This window comes from Corvus moneduloides, chromosome 19, assembly GCF_009650955.1.
Source record: "Corvus moneduloides isolate bCorMon1 chromosome 19, bCorMon1.pri, whole genome shotgun sequence".
Taxonomy (NCBI): Eukaryota; Metazoa; Chordata; class Aves; order Passeriformes; family Corvidae; genus Corvus; species Corvus moneduloides.
Genome location: NC_045494.1, coordinates 9,015,721 through 9,031,114, shown reverse-complemented (window position 1 = coordinate 9,031,114; position 15,394 = coordinate 9,015,721). Strand labels below are relative to the sequence as shown.

Below are 15,394 nucleotides of genomic sequence, written 5' to 3'. Positions count from 1 at the left end.
TGCATGTTAAGTGCTTTAATTAGTTAATGTTGAGTTAAATATGTTTTAATTGAATGTTAAAATTAACCCATCAGCCCAGGTACAGAAATCAAGTTCTGTTATTAGTGTTCTAAATGGTGCAAAGCAGTTTATTTGCACCATTCCCAGTTAAAAAAATCCCCCAGTTAAAAGTTTCCCAGTTAAAACCCCTTTTCAAACTTTAAGCCACTTGTACACTATAAAGAGTTATTTTTCCCATGTTCATTGTCTACTTTTACAAATGTTTTAAGATGTATGAGATGTATTTTAATATTTTTTTTAAGGGTTTTACTTTGCACTTTGGATCTCAGGACCAACTCCCAAACCCCAGTTTCTAACAGCCAACAGCTATTTTTAGCCCCATAGCCGTTATTCTGCAGGCAAGCCCCGTGGCAACCTGAATCTCAATGAGGGCACGTTAGCACCCTTGCTTCAGCTGCTACTACGCCCTGACAACGACGAGCTATTGCTAGGCAGAGATGATCTGTCAAAAGGGAAGCACCCGTCACTTGGGACCAAAGGGGTGTGCTGTGGGCGGGCTGTGGGCGGAGCAAAGGCACTATAAAACAACGAGGCAAGCTCCAGAGAGCCGGCAGAATTGCAGATTTAGTTGTGGTGGTTGCTGGTGCTGGATGTTAAAGCCTTACTCCTATTAAGGAGCTTTTAATAATTTTTCCTTGGCTTTTGGATTAGCTAAAAGTCAGCCCAGCTCTGCAAATTCTTCCCCCAAAGGTCCAGTGCTGTCTAAGCCTGAAGATCTCTAATCCCTGCGCTCCTGGGACATACCTCCTGAGCCACTAGGATCCCAAATTTTCTGTTTTTAATCAATTATTTTAATTTTTCTGAGAGTTGTCTCGTTCCTCACATTTTTGGGAGTGTGTTTGGTTTTTCCATGTGCAGGAACTTGGCTTGTTTGCATTGTTCTGTGGCACTGCTGACTTGCGCTCCAGAAGAGAAAGTGAACATCCAGTTGTGTGTGATATGTGGGTGCTTTAAGGATGGGAGGAGCCAAGTAAATTGTCTTTTTCTCTGAGATCCCAGTGGCTTCTGCATTTCTGTCTGGAAGAGGAGCTGAATAAATTGGGATTTGGAAAGGCTGTGCAGACACTTGGAGAAGGGAAGGAAAGAGGCATGAAGGCTTCCTTGGACACAAACAGCTTTTGAGGTACTCACACTGCCTTCTTCTGTAGAGGGTCCTGTCTTCCAGCCAGTCTGTTCTCTTATAAATTCTTGCTTTCTAGTTTTTAAGTAGACTTTGAGAAACAGGCACTGAAATGTCTGTGGCAGGAGGGAAATCATTGTGCTGCACGCGTTCTCCGTAAGGAGGAACGTGCGTTACTGGTGCTTTGTAACTAAGTTATACCACATCTGTAGCCCAGCCTGGCAACCTCCAGAGAGCTCTGTGTGAACTCACACTGTGTGAATGCAGAAACACAACAGCTTCCTCAAGTGTGAGTGACCACAGAAATAATAGAATAAATGGATTAACAGCATTCTCCTGTTTATGTATTTCCTGACTAATTTTTCCCGTATCCATTAATCTTTTTTTTTTTTCCCCCTCATAGCTCCTTAGCATGTCTTGCTAATACGTTCTTTTCTGCAAGTGCCACCCTGTCATGTTTGCAAATAAGGGAGAATTTGTCAGAAGGGTTGCAGGAGAAATCCTTGCAGCTTTCCTCCTTTCCGAGGAGAAGCTGCCACCCAAGCTGGAGCTGACTGTGCATTTCCCCAGGTCCAACCTGACCCATGAACAATCCAACGTGGTGGAACCTTGGGTTCAGAATGAAACAAAACAGAATCCTAACATAACGCATTAGTACCTACGGACAGTGGTTTTAAAACAGAGAAGTTAAACCAGTGAAAAACTTCATTCTACTTAATGTACTGCAGGAGAAATGAAAATGTTAGCAATGTTTTCTATTGGTTGCTGTGGAAAATTTATTTCAGAGCAGGTGGTGGGAAGCCAAAGTGTGCTTTAGACTTGGGATTTTTTGCAGAGATTTCTCAGCTCAACCACAATGTCCTGCTGGTTGCTCTCTCTGCAGGGGCTAGTTGGAGCTGTGGATGCAAACTGCACTCATATGCTCACTTAGGAAAGAGGCTCTTTGTCCCTTTCCATGATTCTTTTTTATTTGTTTTTATTGCAAAGGCTTGTTGAGAGTGGCATAGAGCAGACCAGTGAGGGCAAAGTATAATGAAAGTGATACCAAAATGATCTCTTACATAAACTCTTCTTCTTTTCTGAGAAAGAACTTAGAGCAGAAAAAAAAAAAAAAAAAATCTGGTGGATCTTTTGAAGTTCCTTGGGTTTTATTCTGTTGCTGTTGTACTTCCTTCAGTAGTAGTATTTTCTCCAAACTGACTGCAACGTGGTGGTGGAAGAGGATGGATCACTCCTGGGAAGGGTGTGTGTGTAGCAGTGCCAGGAGGCCGGCTCTGTCCAGCATTCCCTGGATTTGCATCTTGCATAGGGGTGACGAGAGCCTGACGTGTCCCAGGTTTTATTCCATGGGAAATTTTGCAGCTGGTCTCAAGAACTGGCTCTGTACTTGTAGGCAGCCAGAGAGGGTGTCCTGGTCTGTCCTACTGGCATCTCTGCAGGGCACTGGATGGGGACAGGGGGAATAAGCAGCACAAGGCAAACTCTGAAGGAGCTGGAGAGCTTTGCCCTGTTCTTTGCAGGATGTCTGAGATGGAGGTGAGTCCCATGAGCCAGATGCCCCCACTGTCCTTGCTGGAGAACAGAGCCCGTGGAGATACAAGGGGATGGTTCTGGTGATCAGCAGAGGTGGCAATTCCTCCCTGGAGCCCGTCGATTTGGGAGTAGGCTCCTGTTCTAAAATTGCTGTTTCCTGTGGAAATATTCCTCCTGCCTCCCATGCTGCCAAGTGATTGCATTCCTGTGAACCTCTGCTGTAGCCAGTGGGTGAGGAAATGTTTGAGTTGCCCCTTGATCTTCTCACACTGGCTGTGAGAAGTGGCAGAGCAGCTTTGGCTGGGTGAGTGCTCTGTGTTAGCCCCTGACACCAGTGTTAGATACACCTGCCACATCTGTGGTTCTGCAAGAAACCTGCCTTAGCCGTGCTGCTGAGGTTCAGCTGTATCAACAGCGGGGTAAAAAGGAAAGTTAAACGAACCAAAAAACCTGAAAGTCCTTCATGGATGGGCTGCAGCCCAGTTAGCTGGAGCTTTGTGGAAAATGAGCTGTGCAGCAGAAAGCCATGAGATGAACTGTTGTGCTTTCAGGATCGTGTTGCAGAAAGTCTTTAAGCAGACGAAGCTGATCCAATGGTGCCTTTCCAGGGAAGAGGTGCTCTCCAGCATCCATCAGAGCTTGCAGTCTCCATCCCTTCTTCACACGGAGTTACTGGCCCCTTTTTTTTAGTCCCCTTTTCTCCCCCCATGACCCTGTACACACGAGGATGAAAGCATGGCTGGGCTTTATTCAGCTGCTCTCAGCTGGTCCTGAGAAGCATGAGAAAGATTCATCACCTCATGAGGATCATGGAGACCACAAACCATTTAATGAGGAGTTAAACAACTCCAACTGTGAAGCAAAACTTCATTTTTCCTTTTTTTCACCTTTTTTTTAGTGAGACAGCCTGTGTCTGTAAGAAGGAGAACTTGTGTTCCTTCCAAAAGTCATGGCTTTTCAAAATCTGTGTTTTCATGAGCAGTGGATGTTTTTTAAAATGTGTATGAATATTTCACCTTGACTCCTCAGCAGCTACTGGTGGCCACTTGCCTGCCTCCCTCTGCTTCAGTCACCTGCAGACATCTCCTGTCTGGTTGTTTCACAACACTCCAGGCAAGGGGAGCAGCCATCCCTATTCCAGGAACTCTCAGGAGTTTAACATCTCTAATGTGCTATGGCATTAGCAACATGCTGCCCCGGTTTTTAACTACATCATGGTGATTAGCAGTCCAGGAAATCACTTGAAACCAATTAAATAATGTGCACCTAACTGAAGACTGCTGCAGGCTCTGGGGGCTGCTTCAGAGCAGTCACAGTTGATAGGGTTTTAAACAGGCCCTCTCCCCCTCCCTGTAAATGATTTACCTACTTCATTATTTTTCAACTCCAACAGTAATTGTTTTTTAGGGGTTTAGTAAAGCTGCTGTTATGAGTGGTCGCAGTAAAACTTTCTCCTGTATGTACCCCTCCATGTCTGGGTCGAGGCCCTAAAGTGAGCTGTGGTTTTTCTGACCCCTGAATTACTGCCTGTAGTTTCAATGCTCTCACGTAGAGGTACCAAAGGTTCTGCTGCCCAATGTCCCCCTGAGTAAATCAGCCCTACAGCCCAATCTGGCCTTGTAATGGAGCAGCAGTGGATGATGCACTTGAGGTCATTACTAAAAAATATCCAAACCTCTCCAGAAGCAGTGGGATTGAGAAGGGCTGAGAGCAAAAGGTGTTTTTCTCTTCCAATTTTTTTTCAATATGTAACCACATTTGCCTGAGAAAAGGTCCCTCCAGGGGCAGATGTCCTTGTCCCTGACCAAGGGGGCTGCGAGCAGCTGTGGTGCCCAAGGGGGGTCTGTTTCCTTCTGCCCTCCAGCTGCCCCATGAGCTGGCTTGGCTGCTCGTGCAGCCTTGGGGACCCCAGCCCAGAGCAGCCAGAAAACTCTCCTGGTCCCCTCCCTGTGCAGAACCACTTGGAATCGTGGCTTAGGCCAGGGCCTGGATTTATTCTGCCACCCAGAAAAAAAATCAAGGTGAGGGGACACCCGGTGTTCTGGGGGGGAATCTGCTCATCCCTTGTGGGTCCCCTGCACGAGGCCTCGAGGGGCTGCTCCCAGCACCAGTGTCCAACTGGCTCTCCTGTGTCCTTGCAGCTTGGTGGAGAATGTGCTGGAGGGCAAAACCAAGAGCCTCCTCTCTGCATGTTTCTCAAGTGTCTTCTGGCTTCCCCCAGAAAGGGAAATGCCACGCTCAGGCGCTTCCCTCTACATCAAGGTAAGTGCTGGCTGAGCTCCAGCAGTGTCCAGTCCTTCTGGGCAGCTCCCTGGTCACCCTGTGCTGCCCCATGACCAGAGATCTGAGGCAGGGTGAGGTCTTGCTGTTGCTTGCCCACCCTTCTGTCCCCTTCCCATGGGCGTGGCTGTGTCCCCAGCAGTTTGTGTATCGCTGTGTCTCTCCTGAGCAGTTCAGGTTTCCTCCTCAGGCACTGAGAGTTCAGATCAGTGTCCTGGGCGTGGGGGAAAGAAGAGCAGAATCACAGGCACTGCTCTCTGTGCTCTTTGCAGACGCTGAAGGCCATGGACACAATGCTGAGGACACTGGTGCTCAGCTTTCCTGTCTCCAGTGTCAGCCAGGAGCTGCAGGACATCTTTGAGGTCTGGCACAGGCAGAGTGGGGGTCCCAGGGAGTTCCTCACCCTGGAGAGTGTCTGCTCCAGTGCTCACCAGCACCTTCTCTCACCCCAGATGCTGCTGGACTTCACCAGAGCTGAGAGAGTTGTGTGGGAGAGGGCTGTGGGCAGGATTGGTGTCCTGACCCTTTTGCCATCCAATTATTCCGGTCTGGAGGTAAGGACCAGGTCCCTCCAGGCAGACCATCTCCCCATCCCTGCCCACCAGCACAGGCTGCAGCTCTGAGGTGCCTTCATGGCCAACCCAGGCTCCACCACAGGTTTGAGGGCTCCACCAGCCTCTGCACTGAGGGGTTAGAGAGCAGCTTCAGGAGTCCCAGCTACGCTTGGGGACAGACAGAGTGCCTCCATCACCGGGAGTGCCTCAGGAGGGGACAGGAGGGATCTTGAGAAGGCTCTGGGGCATAACCAACAGCTCTGGGAGATTGCTGGGGGGAATAAAGTGTTTTTTGTAGAGTCCAGCATTGCAAGCCCTCCATCCAGGGGCATTTCTGCAGGGGGGCAGGGGTGCACTGAAGGCCTCAGGAGACGTTTGTCTGTGATCATTAGGAAAAATTTCATAATGGAAACAGTTCTCAGGCTTTGGAAGGGAGTCCCCATTCCTGGAGGCACTCAAGAAATGACTGGATGTGGCACTCAGTGCTCTGGTTTAATTGACAAGGTGGTGATTGGTCAAAGGTTGGACTTGATGATCTTGGGGGTCTTTTCCAAACTTAATGTTTCTGTGATTCTGTGACCCAGAGTGATCTGAAGACACCTACAGGGCAGATGGAGGAGTCCCGTGGTCGGACTGTGCCTGAGCGGCCTCTCCAGGCCCCAGAAAGGGCAAACGGTGAGCTTTTGTGTAAAATCAGGGCCAAGGAAGGGCTCCTGAGGGTGCAAGGAGGCTGATGGAGGAGTGCTGCAGGGACCAGGGGCTAAAGTGGGGCCAGTTTCCCCTTCAGCACCCCAGTGCACCTTTTGATGTGCTCTAGAGGTCCCAGTTTGCCCCCGGTCCCCTCAGCACCTGCACCAGCTCAGGCTGCTCAGCTGGGCTGGACCAGAGGACAAGAGCTCCCAGCATGATGAGGACCACAGCATTATCCTGGTGGTTGCCACGCTCCCAGGTTGCCACGCTCCCATCTGCACTCCTACACCCCCACAGAGAGGTCAGGCTCTGCAGTATCCTGGAAGGAAAGGGATGTCCTGAAGGCACATGGGAGTGTCTGAACACGGGGCTCTGGGGTGCATGGGAGGGCACCAGGGATGTCCCGAGGGGATGGGAGGGCACAGGGAGGTCTGGAGGCACCCTGAAAGCAGCCAGGTGGCCAAGGCTATGCCAGGCCTGTGCCCTGGGAGACAGACTGCCCTTCCCTGCCGGGGTGGTGGGTCACTGGGACCCGTTGCTGGGGACAGGTTCCCTGTCAACAAGCCCTGGAACCCGATGCTAGAGGCAGGTGCTGTGTCACAGTGGGGCCCTCTGTGACAGCCCACTGCAGCATGCGTGGTCAGCGTGCCTGTTGCCCACGGTGGATGGTGACAGGCAGGAGCTTGGAGCTGACAAGGAGCCCCTGAGTGCAGCTTGTCTTGCCCCATCACCCCTGGTAGCCCTGTTGGTGCCTTGAGAGGCCACCTAGAAACAGAGACTAGACAGGAGTAAGGGAATAAAGGTAGGTGTTTATTTGAAAGGCCTTCAAAGGTACCCCTGGGGAGCCAGAGGCCACTGCCCAGATGGACCCCAAGATGGACAACAGGTCACGAGTTCTTCACACTTTTATAGGTTTGGTTCATTTGCATGTCAGGGTTAATTCTCCAATTAAAGCTTCAGGTTGATGATGTAATTTCCCCTCAGCTTGCCCCCTTCTCAGAGGCTTTTGGTTTATACATTTTGGGCCTAGGACAGTCTGAGTGTCCTTGAAGAGCAGGCCTGGAGAGGCCTTGTTATGTCTGGCTGGCATGAGCGACCAGAAATTAACAGGCTACAAGAAACTCCGAGTTACCCACTGGGCAGTGCAGGATTTGAAAACTATAAAAGTTAAAACCTAAGGCATCACTGTGGGGCTGAAGTGTTTTACCAAAGATTCCCACACCACCACCCCAACACCCACCCCAGCATCCCCCATATTGTGTATCCTAAAGGATGGAGAAGAGACCCCCCGCCTTCCCCAGGAAGGCCTGGGAGGAGGACAGCTCTTCCGAGGAGAGCAGCTCTTTATACCTCCAGCCTTTGTCCTTCTACGACACGACCACGATGCAGCCACTGCAGATTGGTGAGCGAGGGGCCCCGTGGGGCTGGGCAGGGCTGGGGCCCACCAGCACACCCTGCACGGGGCCAGGATCACGTTTTCCTGGCACGATGACAACAACAGTCCTGGGGGACAGGCACGATGTCGCCTGAATGCCAGGGCAGCTCAGGGCTGGAGGCCAGCCCCAGCACAGCCTCTGCCAAGAAAAAACAGCAGAGGGGCTCCAGGGTGTGGGCAGTGAGGGGCAGTGGGGCTCTGGACCTTTCCTGCCCATCAGCCCAGGGCACTGGGGCCTTCCCAGCTCCAGCAGAGCAGCTCCTCTGCTGGTTGCCTCCAGCCACGAGCTGCACAGGACAAAGGCCGTGCCAGGGGGGTGGGCATGGGGCTGGGTGGAGGGTAGGTCTCCTTGGCTCTCTCCTGTGGCCAGAGCCTCTGCAGCCCTCCCTGCTCTTGCCCTCTGGCAGATTCCAGCTGGTTGCCTGTATATGAAGAAGCAGAGGAAGCTGTGGATTTCATCATGGCCTTTGTCAGCAGCCTTGACAAGGTAATTGGGGCCAGTTGGACAGTGGCTGTGCTGGCGTTTGCTGGCAGGGGCTTTGCTGGGCTGTGGAGGGCTGCTGCCTGGGCAGAGCTGCTTTTCCCACAGGGCAGTGCTCTGGTGCTGCTGGCTGTGTCCACCCTCCCACACTCCCCATTTGTGTCTCTGTCCCCTGGCTGCCAGGACACCCACAAGTTCACATTTCTGAAGAGTGTCTACGTGCTGTGCAAAACCGCCTTGAAACGTGGCTTGACCCAGGGCCTGGATTTATTCTGCCAAACGTGCGAAGTGGTGGACAACATCAAGGTGAGGGGACACCTGGTGTTCTGGGGATGGGGACAAGCACCCCTGGCACTGGGACCCTGTGTGGACAGCACTTGGGTGGGGCAGGGACTGGAGGCACTGGGTGCTGGCAGCTGCCAGCTCCCATCCTGGTTGTGTTCTGCAGGACATCCTGGAAAAGGAGCCAAGGGACCATGTGTCCTTACGGGTCCGGTATCTCGCCATGATTGCCATCGATGAATTAAGGTGGGCCCCCTGCCCCAGAGCTCCGAGGCCTCGTGCACGAGGCCTCGAGGGGCTGCTCCCAGCACCAGTGTCCAACTGGCTCTCCTGTGTCCTTGCAGCTTGGTGGAGAATGTGCTGGAGGGCAAAACCAAGAGCCTCCTCTCTGCGTGTTTCTCAAGTGTCTTCTGGCTTCCCCCAGAAAGGGAAATGCCACGCTCAGGCGCTTCCCTCTACATCAAGGTAAGTGCTGGCTGAGCTCCAGCAGTGTCCAGTCCTTCTGGGCAGCTCCCTGGTCACCCTGTGCTGCCCCATGACCAGAGATCTGAGGCAGGGTGAGGTCTTGCTGTTGCTTGCCCACCCTTCTGTCCCCTTCCCATGGGCGTGGCTGTGTCCCCAGCAGTTTGTGTATCGCTGTGTCTCTCCTGAGTAGTTCAGGTTTCCTCCTCAGGCACTGAGAGTTCAGATCAGTGTCCTAGGCGTGAGGGAAAGAAGAGCAAAATCACAGGCACTGCTCTCTGTGCTCTTTGCAGACGCTGAAGGCCATGGACACAATGCTGAGGACACTGGTGCTCAGCTTTCCTGTCTCCGATGTCAGCCAGGAGCTGCAGGACATCTTTGAGGTCTGGCACAGGCCGAGTGGGGGTCCCAGGGCGTTCCTCACCCTGGAGGGGAGGAGTTGCCCAGTCCAGTGCTGAGCAGGCAGGGCGTGGTGTGGGGAGGATGCTCAGCTCCTGTGAGGAAGCAGGGGCTGGCACCAGGCTCCTCTGAGGCACAGTGGCTGCAGAGGGTGGCACCTTCTTGGCCAAAAGGTTGTCCTGGGAGCTTTGTCCAGGCCTCTGAGGGACCCCAGGGATAGGCACCCCTCTGCAGACTTTGTGTGAGGTCGGAGGAAGCCTCGAGGGATGATACAAGTCTGGCCCAGGAGCAGAGCTGTGTTCGCTTCTGGTGCTCACCAGCAGCTTCTCTCATCCCAGATGCTGCTGGACTTCACCAAGTCTGAGAGAGAAGTTGTGCAGGAGAGGGCTCTGGGGAGGATCGGTGTCCTTACTTATTTGATGTCCAACTATTCCATTCTGAAGGTAAGGACCAGGCGCCCTCCAGCCAGGCCATCTCCCCTCCCTGCCACTCTCCATGCCAGGGCTGCTGCCCAGCTGGTTGCTCCAAGAGATGGGGCCATAGAGCCCTGCAAAGCTCAGATTCACCGGGAATCCAGCCCTGGGCACACTCTTGGGTACAAGAAGTCTTCGGCACTAACTTCCTTCTCTTAGCCCTTCTTCTCATGCCTCCCTCATCCAGGCCTCTGTCAACTTTGGAAGAGACAGTTCTGGACGTGTCTGCCCTGAAGACATCTCAATCCCAATCGTGGGAAAGCTGCTGGCACGTCTCATTCTTTTCCGATGTTCCAGTGAACAAACAAGCTATACAGCCTTCCATGCTCTTTTTTCCCTCGCTGAATTCCTCTGTAAGTAAAAAAGCAAGAGCAGCTGTGGCCTTCACACCTGTGCACACAGAGCTCTCTTGACAGATCTGCTGCCTGATCTGCTTTGCCCCTCCCAGCTGCTTCCTGTAGCATCCCAGCTGTCACTCTGCTGCAGAAGCTGAGTGCTCACCTCAAATCCCGGATCTGTTTGTTACTGCTCCCCTTCCTCCCCTTCCTTTCAGGCCCTTGAACCCCACTGCCTTGTGGCCCCCACAGCCAAAGCTGCAATTGACTGCCAGGTGCCAAAGCCAAGCCTTCCCCGTTAGAGAAGAGCAGATCCAGCAGCATGGCTGCTCCCTCTTGCCTGTAGCAGGAAGCTATTGCTGATGCCCTCCAGAAATCTTGCCTGATTCTGTCCCGCTGTCCTGCAAGCGGATCTCAGGGGGGTTTGATGACCTTAGTGACTTTTCTGTGCTTTCCCTGCTGTTTAGACAAGTCAAGGCCAATTGACAGGTCAGACCAGCTCGTTTGGGAAGGTGTGACCACCTCCTCCTTGTGTTCCCTGAGCACCAAGGACTGTACCCAGGTAAAGAGCCCCCCTCTGCTTTGCGGGTCTCTTGTCTGTGGCATCAGCAGGGCATTTGTGTGAGCAAAGGGACCCAGAGTCGGTGGGGCCGGTGGGGCCTCACTGCCCTGGCAAGAAGGTTGCTGCCATCCCTGAGCAGGGACAACACACGGGCTTGCACTCTGGTGTCCTGGCAGCAGCTCCAGCCCCAGCAGGAGCTCCAGCCCTCCTGGCCGCCAGCAAGAGCCTGGTTCTCTGTAGGGCCAGCACGCCATGCCCATGAGCCCTCCTCCCCGACGTGGAGGGCCCTTTGTCCTCACCCTCTCCCACACAGGGACTGCAGGCACTGCTGTCAGCTTTCCTGAGGGATGTGCTGCCAGCACTGCCAGGAACCTCTGCCCAGCCAAGCAGCACCACCAGGGCACTCAGTGGCATGCCTTCCTTCCTTCCTTCCTGCCGTAGGCCTTTGGAAGATATCTCCGCTCTAGCGAGAGGACAGACGTCATCCTCGAGGCCATTGGGGCGTTGAGAGATGACAGCATCCTTGACAAGGAGGTGCCCAGCAGCATGCTGGATGTGGCCATGAGAGACCCAGACTCCTGGCTGATGGATGTAAGTGCCCTGGGGCTGGACTGCCATCTTCAGCCCTGTCAGGCCTTGTTCCTCCCTCCATCCCTTCCTCACAAATCCAGGTGACTTGGGCACCTGAAGCCACCTGAAGGTGGCAGAGAGGAACGGGAAGGGCAGCTGAGGACATGGCTGCACTCCAGTGGCAGTGCCATGCTCACCTGTTTCCTCTCCAGGTGCCCAAGATAGTGAGCTGCATCCTTGAAACCCTGCCATGCATCAGCACGGCGTCAGGCTGTAAGAAAGTGGAGTCACTGTTTCTCCTGATGACCAACGAGTATGGCTCAGCAGTGCTCATCAGCCTGTGTGAGATGGCTTTTCAAGGAGACAGGTACTGGCCCTGACAATCTGAAGGGCTTGCTCCATGTGGGGAGTGGGACCCCAAGACTTTGCGTCTGCCAGATCCAAGGAATGCTGCAGGACTTCTCAGGGAGCCAGGCTCTCCATCCCACAAACCTTTCCAGCTCTCTGGCTGGGCCTGCAGCAGCCAGAGCCAGCCAAGCCAGTCCAGAGGCAGCTTGGTGCTCCCAGAACTCCCCCTCCACCCTGTCAGGCTTCCCTGGCAGGGCCCCTGGAGACCCCCAGCATGGGCTCTGCTCTGTGGGGCTGGTCCTGGCCACGGCGCTGTGGCTGAGGCAGCCCCTGGCTTCCAGCACTGTGCAGGAACTGTGCGACACTCTGTCCTCCATGCCCGAGATCTTGGACAAGGTCCTAACGGAATTGGCTACCTTGCTCCGCAACCAGTGGTGCAACCCTCGCAGAGAAGGCACCTGCGCCTCTCGCAGAGCCGTGAGTTGCCAGGAAAGGCCCTGATCCCTTGCCGTGAGCCCTCTGCCAGCGCCTCATGGCTCTGTTTGTTCCTGCAGTCGTCCTCGGGGCAGATTGACGTGGAGGAGTTGGGTGACGAGCCCAACGTCTGGAGCGATCAGGAGCATGTCGATGTGCTGATGGCCTTCGTGTTGCTGGAAGTCCTCGCTGAGCTGTCAGGGAGAGCTGAGATGGTGAGCAGGGTGATGTTGGGGCAGCCACGTCAGCAGCCAGGGCCTGGGGCTGAGTGCAGGGCAGTGGCTTGGCCTGGGCTGGGAGTCAGGATGTGGGGTGACTGCTTCAAAGACCCTCCCTGCTGTGGTGGGGCCTGGGGTGGCTGCCCTGGGAGGTGTCCAGACAAAACCTTTTCAGAAAATGGAAATTCTCTTCTTCCTAAAGGCAAAAAAAGTTGACGCCTTCCTGCCAAGCATGATGAAGATACTGGAAGCTGGCAGTGAAGATGAAAAGCTGAAGATCATTGTGGTCTTCCGAAATATCCTGGGTCAGCTGAAAAAGGCAAAGGCCAGCTCCATCGCCATGATGCTGGTGGGGAAGGTGCTGCCGCTCTTTGACTCGGTGAGGCTGATGTGGGAGGCTGAGCCCTGGAGCCGGGCCCTGCCCTGCAGCCCTGCCCTGCAAGCAGTGCTCAGAGCAGGCTCAGCTCTCCTGGAATGGATTCTAGGCTTTGCAGCCAAACGCTGCTCCTGCCTGCTCTGGAATGTGACGCTGGAGCATCGCCCTCACCGCAGCCACGGGCAGGGAGCTGCTGTTCCAAAGCTCACTTTTCCTCCTTCCCACCAGGAGTGCAGCCAGCTGCGAGAGCTCTCCCTGTTGCTCTTCAGAGACCTGCTGAAGGCTGTGTTGAGTAGGGATGAGAAGAAGATGAGGAGGAACATTCAGAGTGCTCTGGTCCCTCTTCTCTTCCGTCTGAATGACCATCTCCCCAGCGTGGCTAAGGTTTGGATTTTGAGGCTGAGCACTGGTATGGGGGGAGTGCCACCTCCCAGGGATCCCAGGGCCTGGGGCAAGGGCTGCTGGCAGCAGGCAGGGCTTCCCCAGTGCAGCCCCTGGGTAGGGTCCCTGCAGAACTGTACAAGCAGGGGTGGACAAGGTGGCTCAGCCATTTTCAACACCTGCCCTGCCTGCTGCAGCAGGGCTCTGCAGCAGCCCGTGGCCACTGAGGCAGCACCCGAGGCCCGAACATATGTGCTCCCAGAAGCCCAGAGGTTTCTCAGCTTTCCTACAAGTATCAGAGGCCAGGGCTTCAAGCCTCAGTCAGTCACGCAGGGCTGTCCCCCAGAGACCTCAAGACATTTGGGCTAGGACAAGTCACAGCTTCCTAGGGGCAAAATCACGGCAGGAGTAGAGCCAAGAGGTCTCTTTGCCCAGGCCCTGGTGCCACGTCTGAGATAATGCTGTCCTGCAGGCCTCCAGGGAAGCCCTTTTTGCTGCTGCAGAGCTTCTCAAATGGAAGCAGCTCAAGCACCTGCTGCAGAGAGAGCGGATGTGGGAGCTTGGAGAATGCTTGGTAAGGACAAGCCACAGGGCCCAGGCTGGGTGAGGGCTGTCCCTGCCCTATGTCTGTCAGGGGAACAGAGCCTGTACGGAGTGCTGCTCGCAGGGCTGGGCAGGACCTGGAGGACCTTGTTCCTGTCCTCGAGAACAGAGCCCCAGAGGCTCTTGTCGAGGCCCCTCTCCCTTCCCTGTACCCAGCAAGAGGGAGGGCTCAGCAGGGAGGGGTGCTGGCAGGAGGGACTGCTCCAGCCAGCTGGGGGACTCTGTGACAATCCTGGAGACATTGCTGGTGCTCCCTGCAGCTGCTGAGGAGGAGCAGCAGGGCTGAAGAGTACATGCATCAGAGCCTGCCCTACCTGAGGGACTCTCAGTCCTCCGTGCGCCTGGCGGCCGTCAGGTTCATCAGTGAGTCACAGCCCCTGGCCCCTTTTGGGCCAGCCTGGCCACTTCCTTGCCACTGCACTGGCAGCAAGGGGCAACCCTGTGGCAACCCCAACCACCCCATGTCGAGCCTCAGCCTCCCTCTGCCCCTTGCCACAAGCTGGGCTTGGTGACCGCCTTGCTCAGCCCCACTCCCTTTGGCTGCTGGCGGCCCCTGGGTCAGCCCTGCAGAATGGGAGGGCAGCAGGGCCGGGGCTCACACTGCTGGGAGCACAGCAGGAGCAGGGAATGACGGAGCTCTCTTCCCAGGGAGCGCCACAACACACATGAGGGACCGGGATTTGGAGACTCAGACTGACGTCCTCAGTGGTGAGTGCTCTGCGGGGAACCCGCAGGGGCTCTGCACACACGTGGCTTCATCTTGCCTCTGTTTCTTTTGGTCACAGCCCTTCAGCCCTTGGAGACGGACAAGGACATCTCGATCAGTTCCATGGCAGCCCACGCTGGCTCGATCCTACGAGCTCCAAGGGTGCGGCGAAGATCATCGGTCATTCTCCAAATGCTGTGCTGCTGGTGCCGGTGAGCCCAGCAGAATTATAGTTTTCTGTAGCTGCTGGTGCCGGTGAGCCCAGATTTGTAGTTTTCTGTTTCTGCTGGTGCCGGTGAGCCCAGCAGAGTTGTAGTTTTCTGTTGCTGCTGGTGCCGGTGAGCCCAGCAGAGCTGTAGTTTTCTTTTGCTGCTGGTGCTGGTGAGCCCAGCAGAGTTGTAGTTTTCTGTAGCTGCTGGTGCCGGTGAGCCCAGCAGATTTGTAGTTTTCTGTAGCTGCTGGTGCCGGTGAGCCCAGCAGAGTTATCGTTTTCTTTTGCTGCTGGTGCCGGTGAGCCCAGCAGAGCTGTAGTTTTCTGTAGCTGCTGGTGCCGGTGAGCCCAGCAGAGTTATCGTTTTCTTTTGCTGCTGGTGCCGGTGAGCCCAGCAGAGCTGTAGTTTTCTGTAGCTGCTGGTGCCGGTGAGCCCAGCAGAGTTGTAGTTTTCTGTAGCTGCTGGTGCCGGTGAGCCCAGCAGAGTTGTAGTTTTCTGTAGCTGCTGGTGCCGGTGAGCCCAGCAGAGTTGTAGTTTTCTGTAGCTGCTGGTGCCGGTGAGCCCAGCAGAGTTGTAGTTTTCTATTGCTGCTGGTGCCGGTGAGCCCAGCAGAGCTGTAGTTTTGTGTTGCTGCTGGTGCCGGTGAGCCCAGCAGAGCTGTAGTTTTGTGTTGCTGCTGGTGCCGGTGAGCCCAGCAGAGTTGTAGTTTTGTGTAGATTAATTAATAAAGATGGAAAACCACATCCGAGCCCATGGTATCCTTCAGATGTGTAGTGCCCTGAGTGTACTGCGCAGACTGTGTCCTTCTCAGTCTGTCCCGCAGGCAGTGGGATGCTTCCT

At 54.5% G+C, this 15,394-nt stretch overlaps 2 protein-coding genes across 11 annotated transcripts in view; both read left to right on the top strand.

Annotated features, from left to right (window-relative positions):
- The window catches only part of LOC116453612, a 30,566-nt gene extending 15,269 nt beyond the window's left edge, over positions 1 to 15,297 (top strand). For all 4 annotated transcript variants that reach the window (XM_032129255.1, XM_032129256.1, XM_032129254.1 and 1 more), the window contains one exon: positions 14,586 to 15,297. The gene's annotated coding sequence lies outside the window, so the exon portion shown is untranslated. The remainder of the gene's footprint in view (positions 1 to 14,585) is intronic.
- LOC116453613 lies at positions 866 to 15,297 on the top strand. Of its 7 annotated transcripts, XM_032129263.1 has the most exons (20): positions 866 to 1,183; positions 2,701 to 4,734; positions 4,855 to 4,975; positions 6,132 to 6,222; positions 8,080 to 8,159; positions 8,337 to 8,459; positions 8,602 to 8,681; positions 8,780 to 8,900; positions 9,635 to 9,739; positions 9,957 to 10,122; positions 10,572 to 10,666; positions 11,108 to 11,257; positions 11,449 to 11,603; positions 11,926 to 12,061; positions 12,139 to 12,273; positions 12,479 to 12,655; positions 12,881 to 13,036; positions 13,506 to 13,607; positions 13,897 to 13,999; positions 14,285 to 15,297. In XM_032129263.1, the coding sequence occupies exons 3-20, from the start codon at positions 4,943 to 4,945 to the stop codon at positions 14,599 to 14,601; spliced, it is 2,325 nt and encodes a 774-aa protein (XP_031985154.1). In that variant the 5' UTR covers positions 866 to 1,183; positions 2,701 to 4,734; positions 4,855 to 4,942; the 3' UTR covers positions 14,602 to 15,297. The 7 variants fall into 7 exon arrangements, with proteins under 7 accessions (XP_031985154.1, XP_031985153.1, XP_031985152.1 ...); XM_032129262.1 differs by lacking the exon at positions 2,701 to 4,734; XM_032129261.1 differs by lacking the exon at positions 866 to 1,183 and having other exon boundaries at positions 1,845 to 4,734.
- Positions 15,298 to 15,394: the final 97 nt, after the last annotated feature.

Coding starts and splice junctions, on each gene's coding strand:
- LOC116453613 (XM_032129259.1), top strand. CDS start 7,510: ATGGAGAAGAGACCCCCCGCCTTCCCCAGGAAGGCCTGGGAGGAGGAC. Junction 8,682..8,779: donor ATTGCCATCGATGAATTAAG/GTGGGCCCCCTG, acceptor GTGTCCTTGCAG/CTTGGTGGAGAATGTGCTGG. Junction 11,604..11,925: donor ATGGCTTTTCAAGGAGACAG/GTACTGGCCCTG, acceptor CCTGGCTTCCAG/CACTGTGCAGGAACTGTGCG.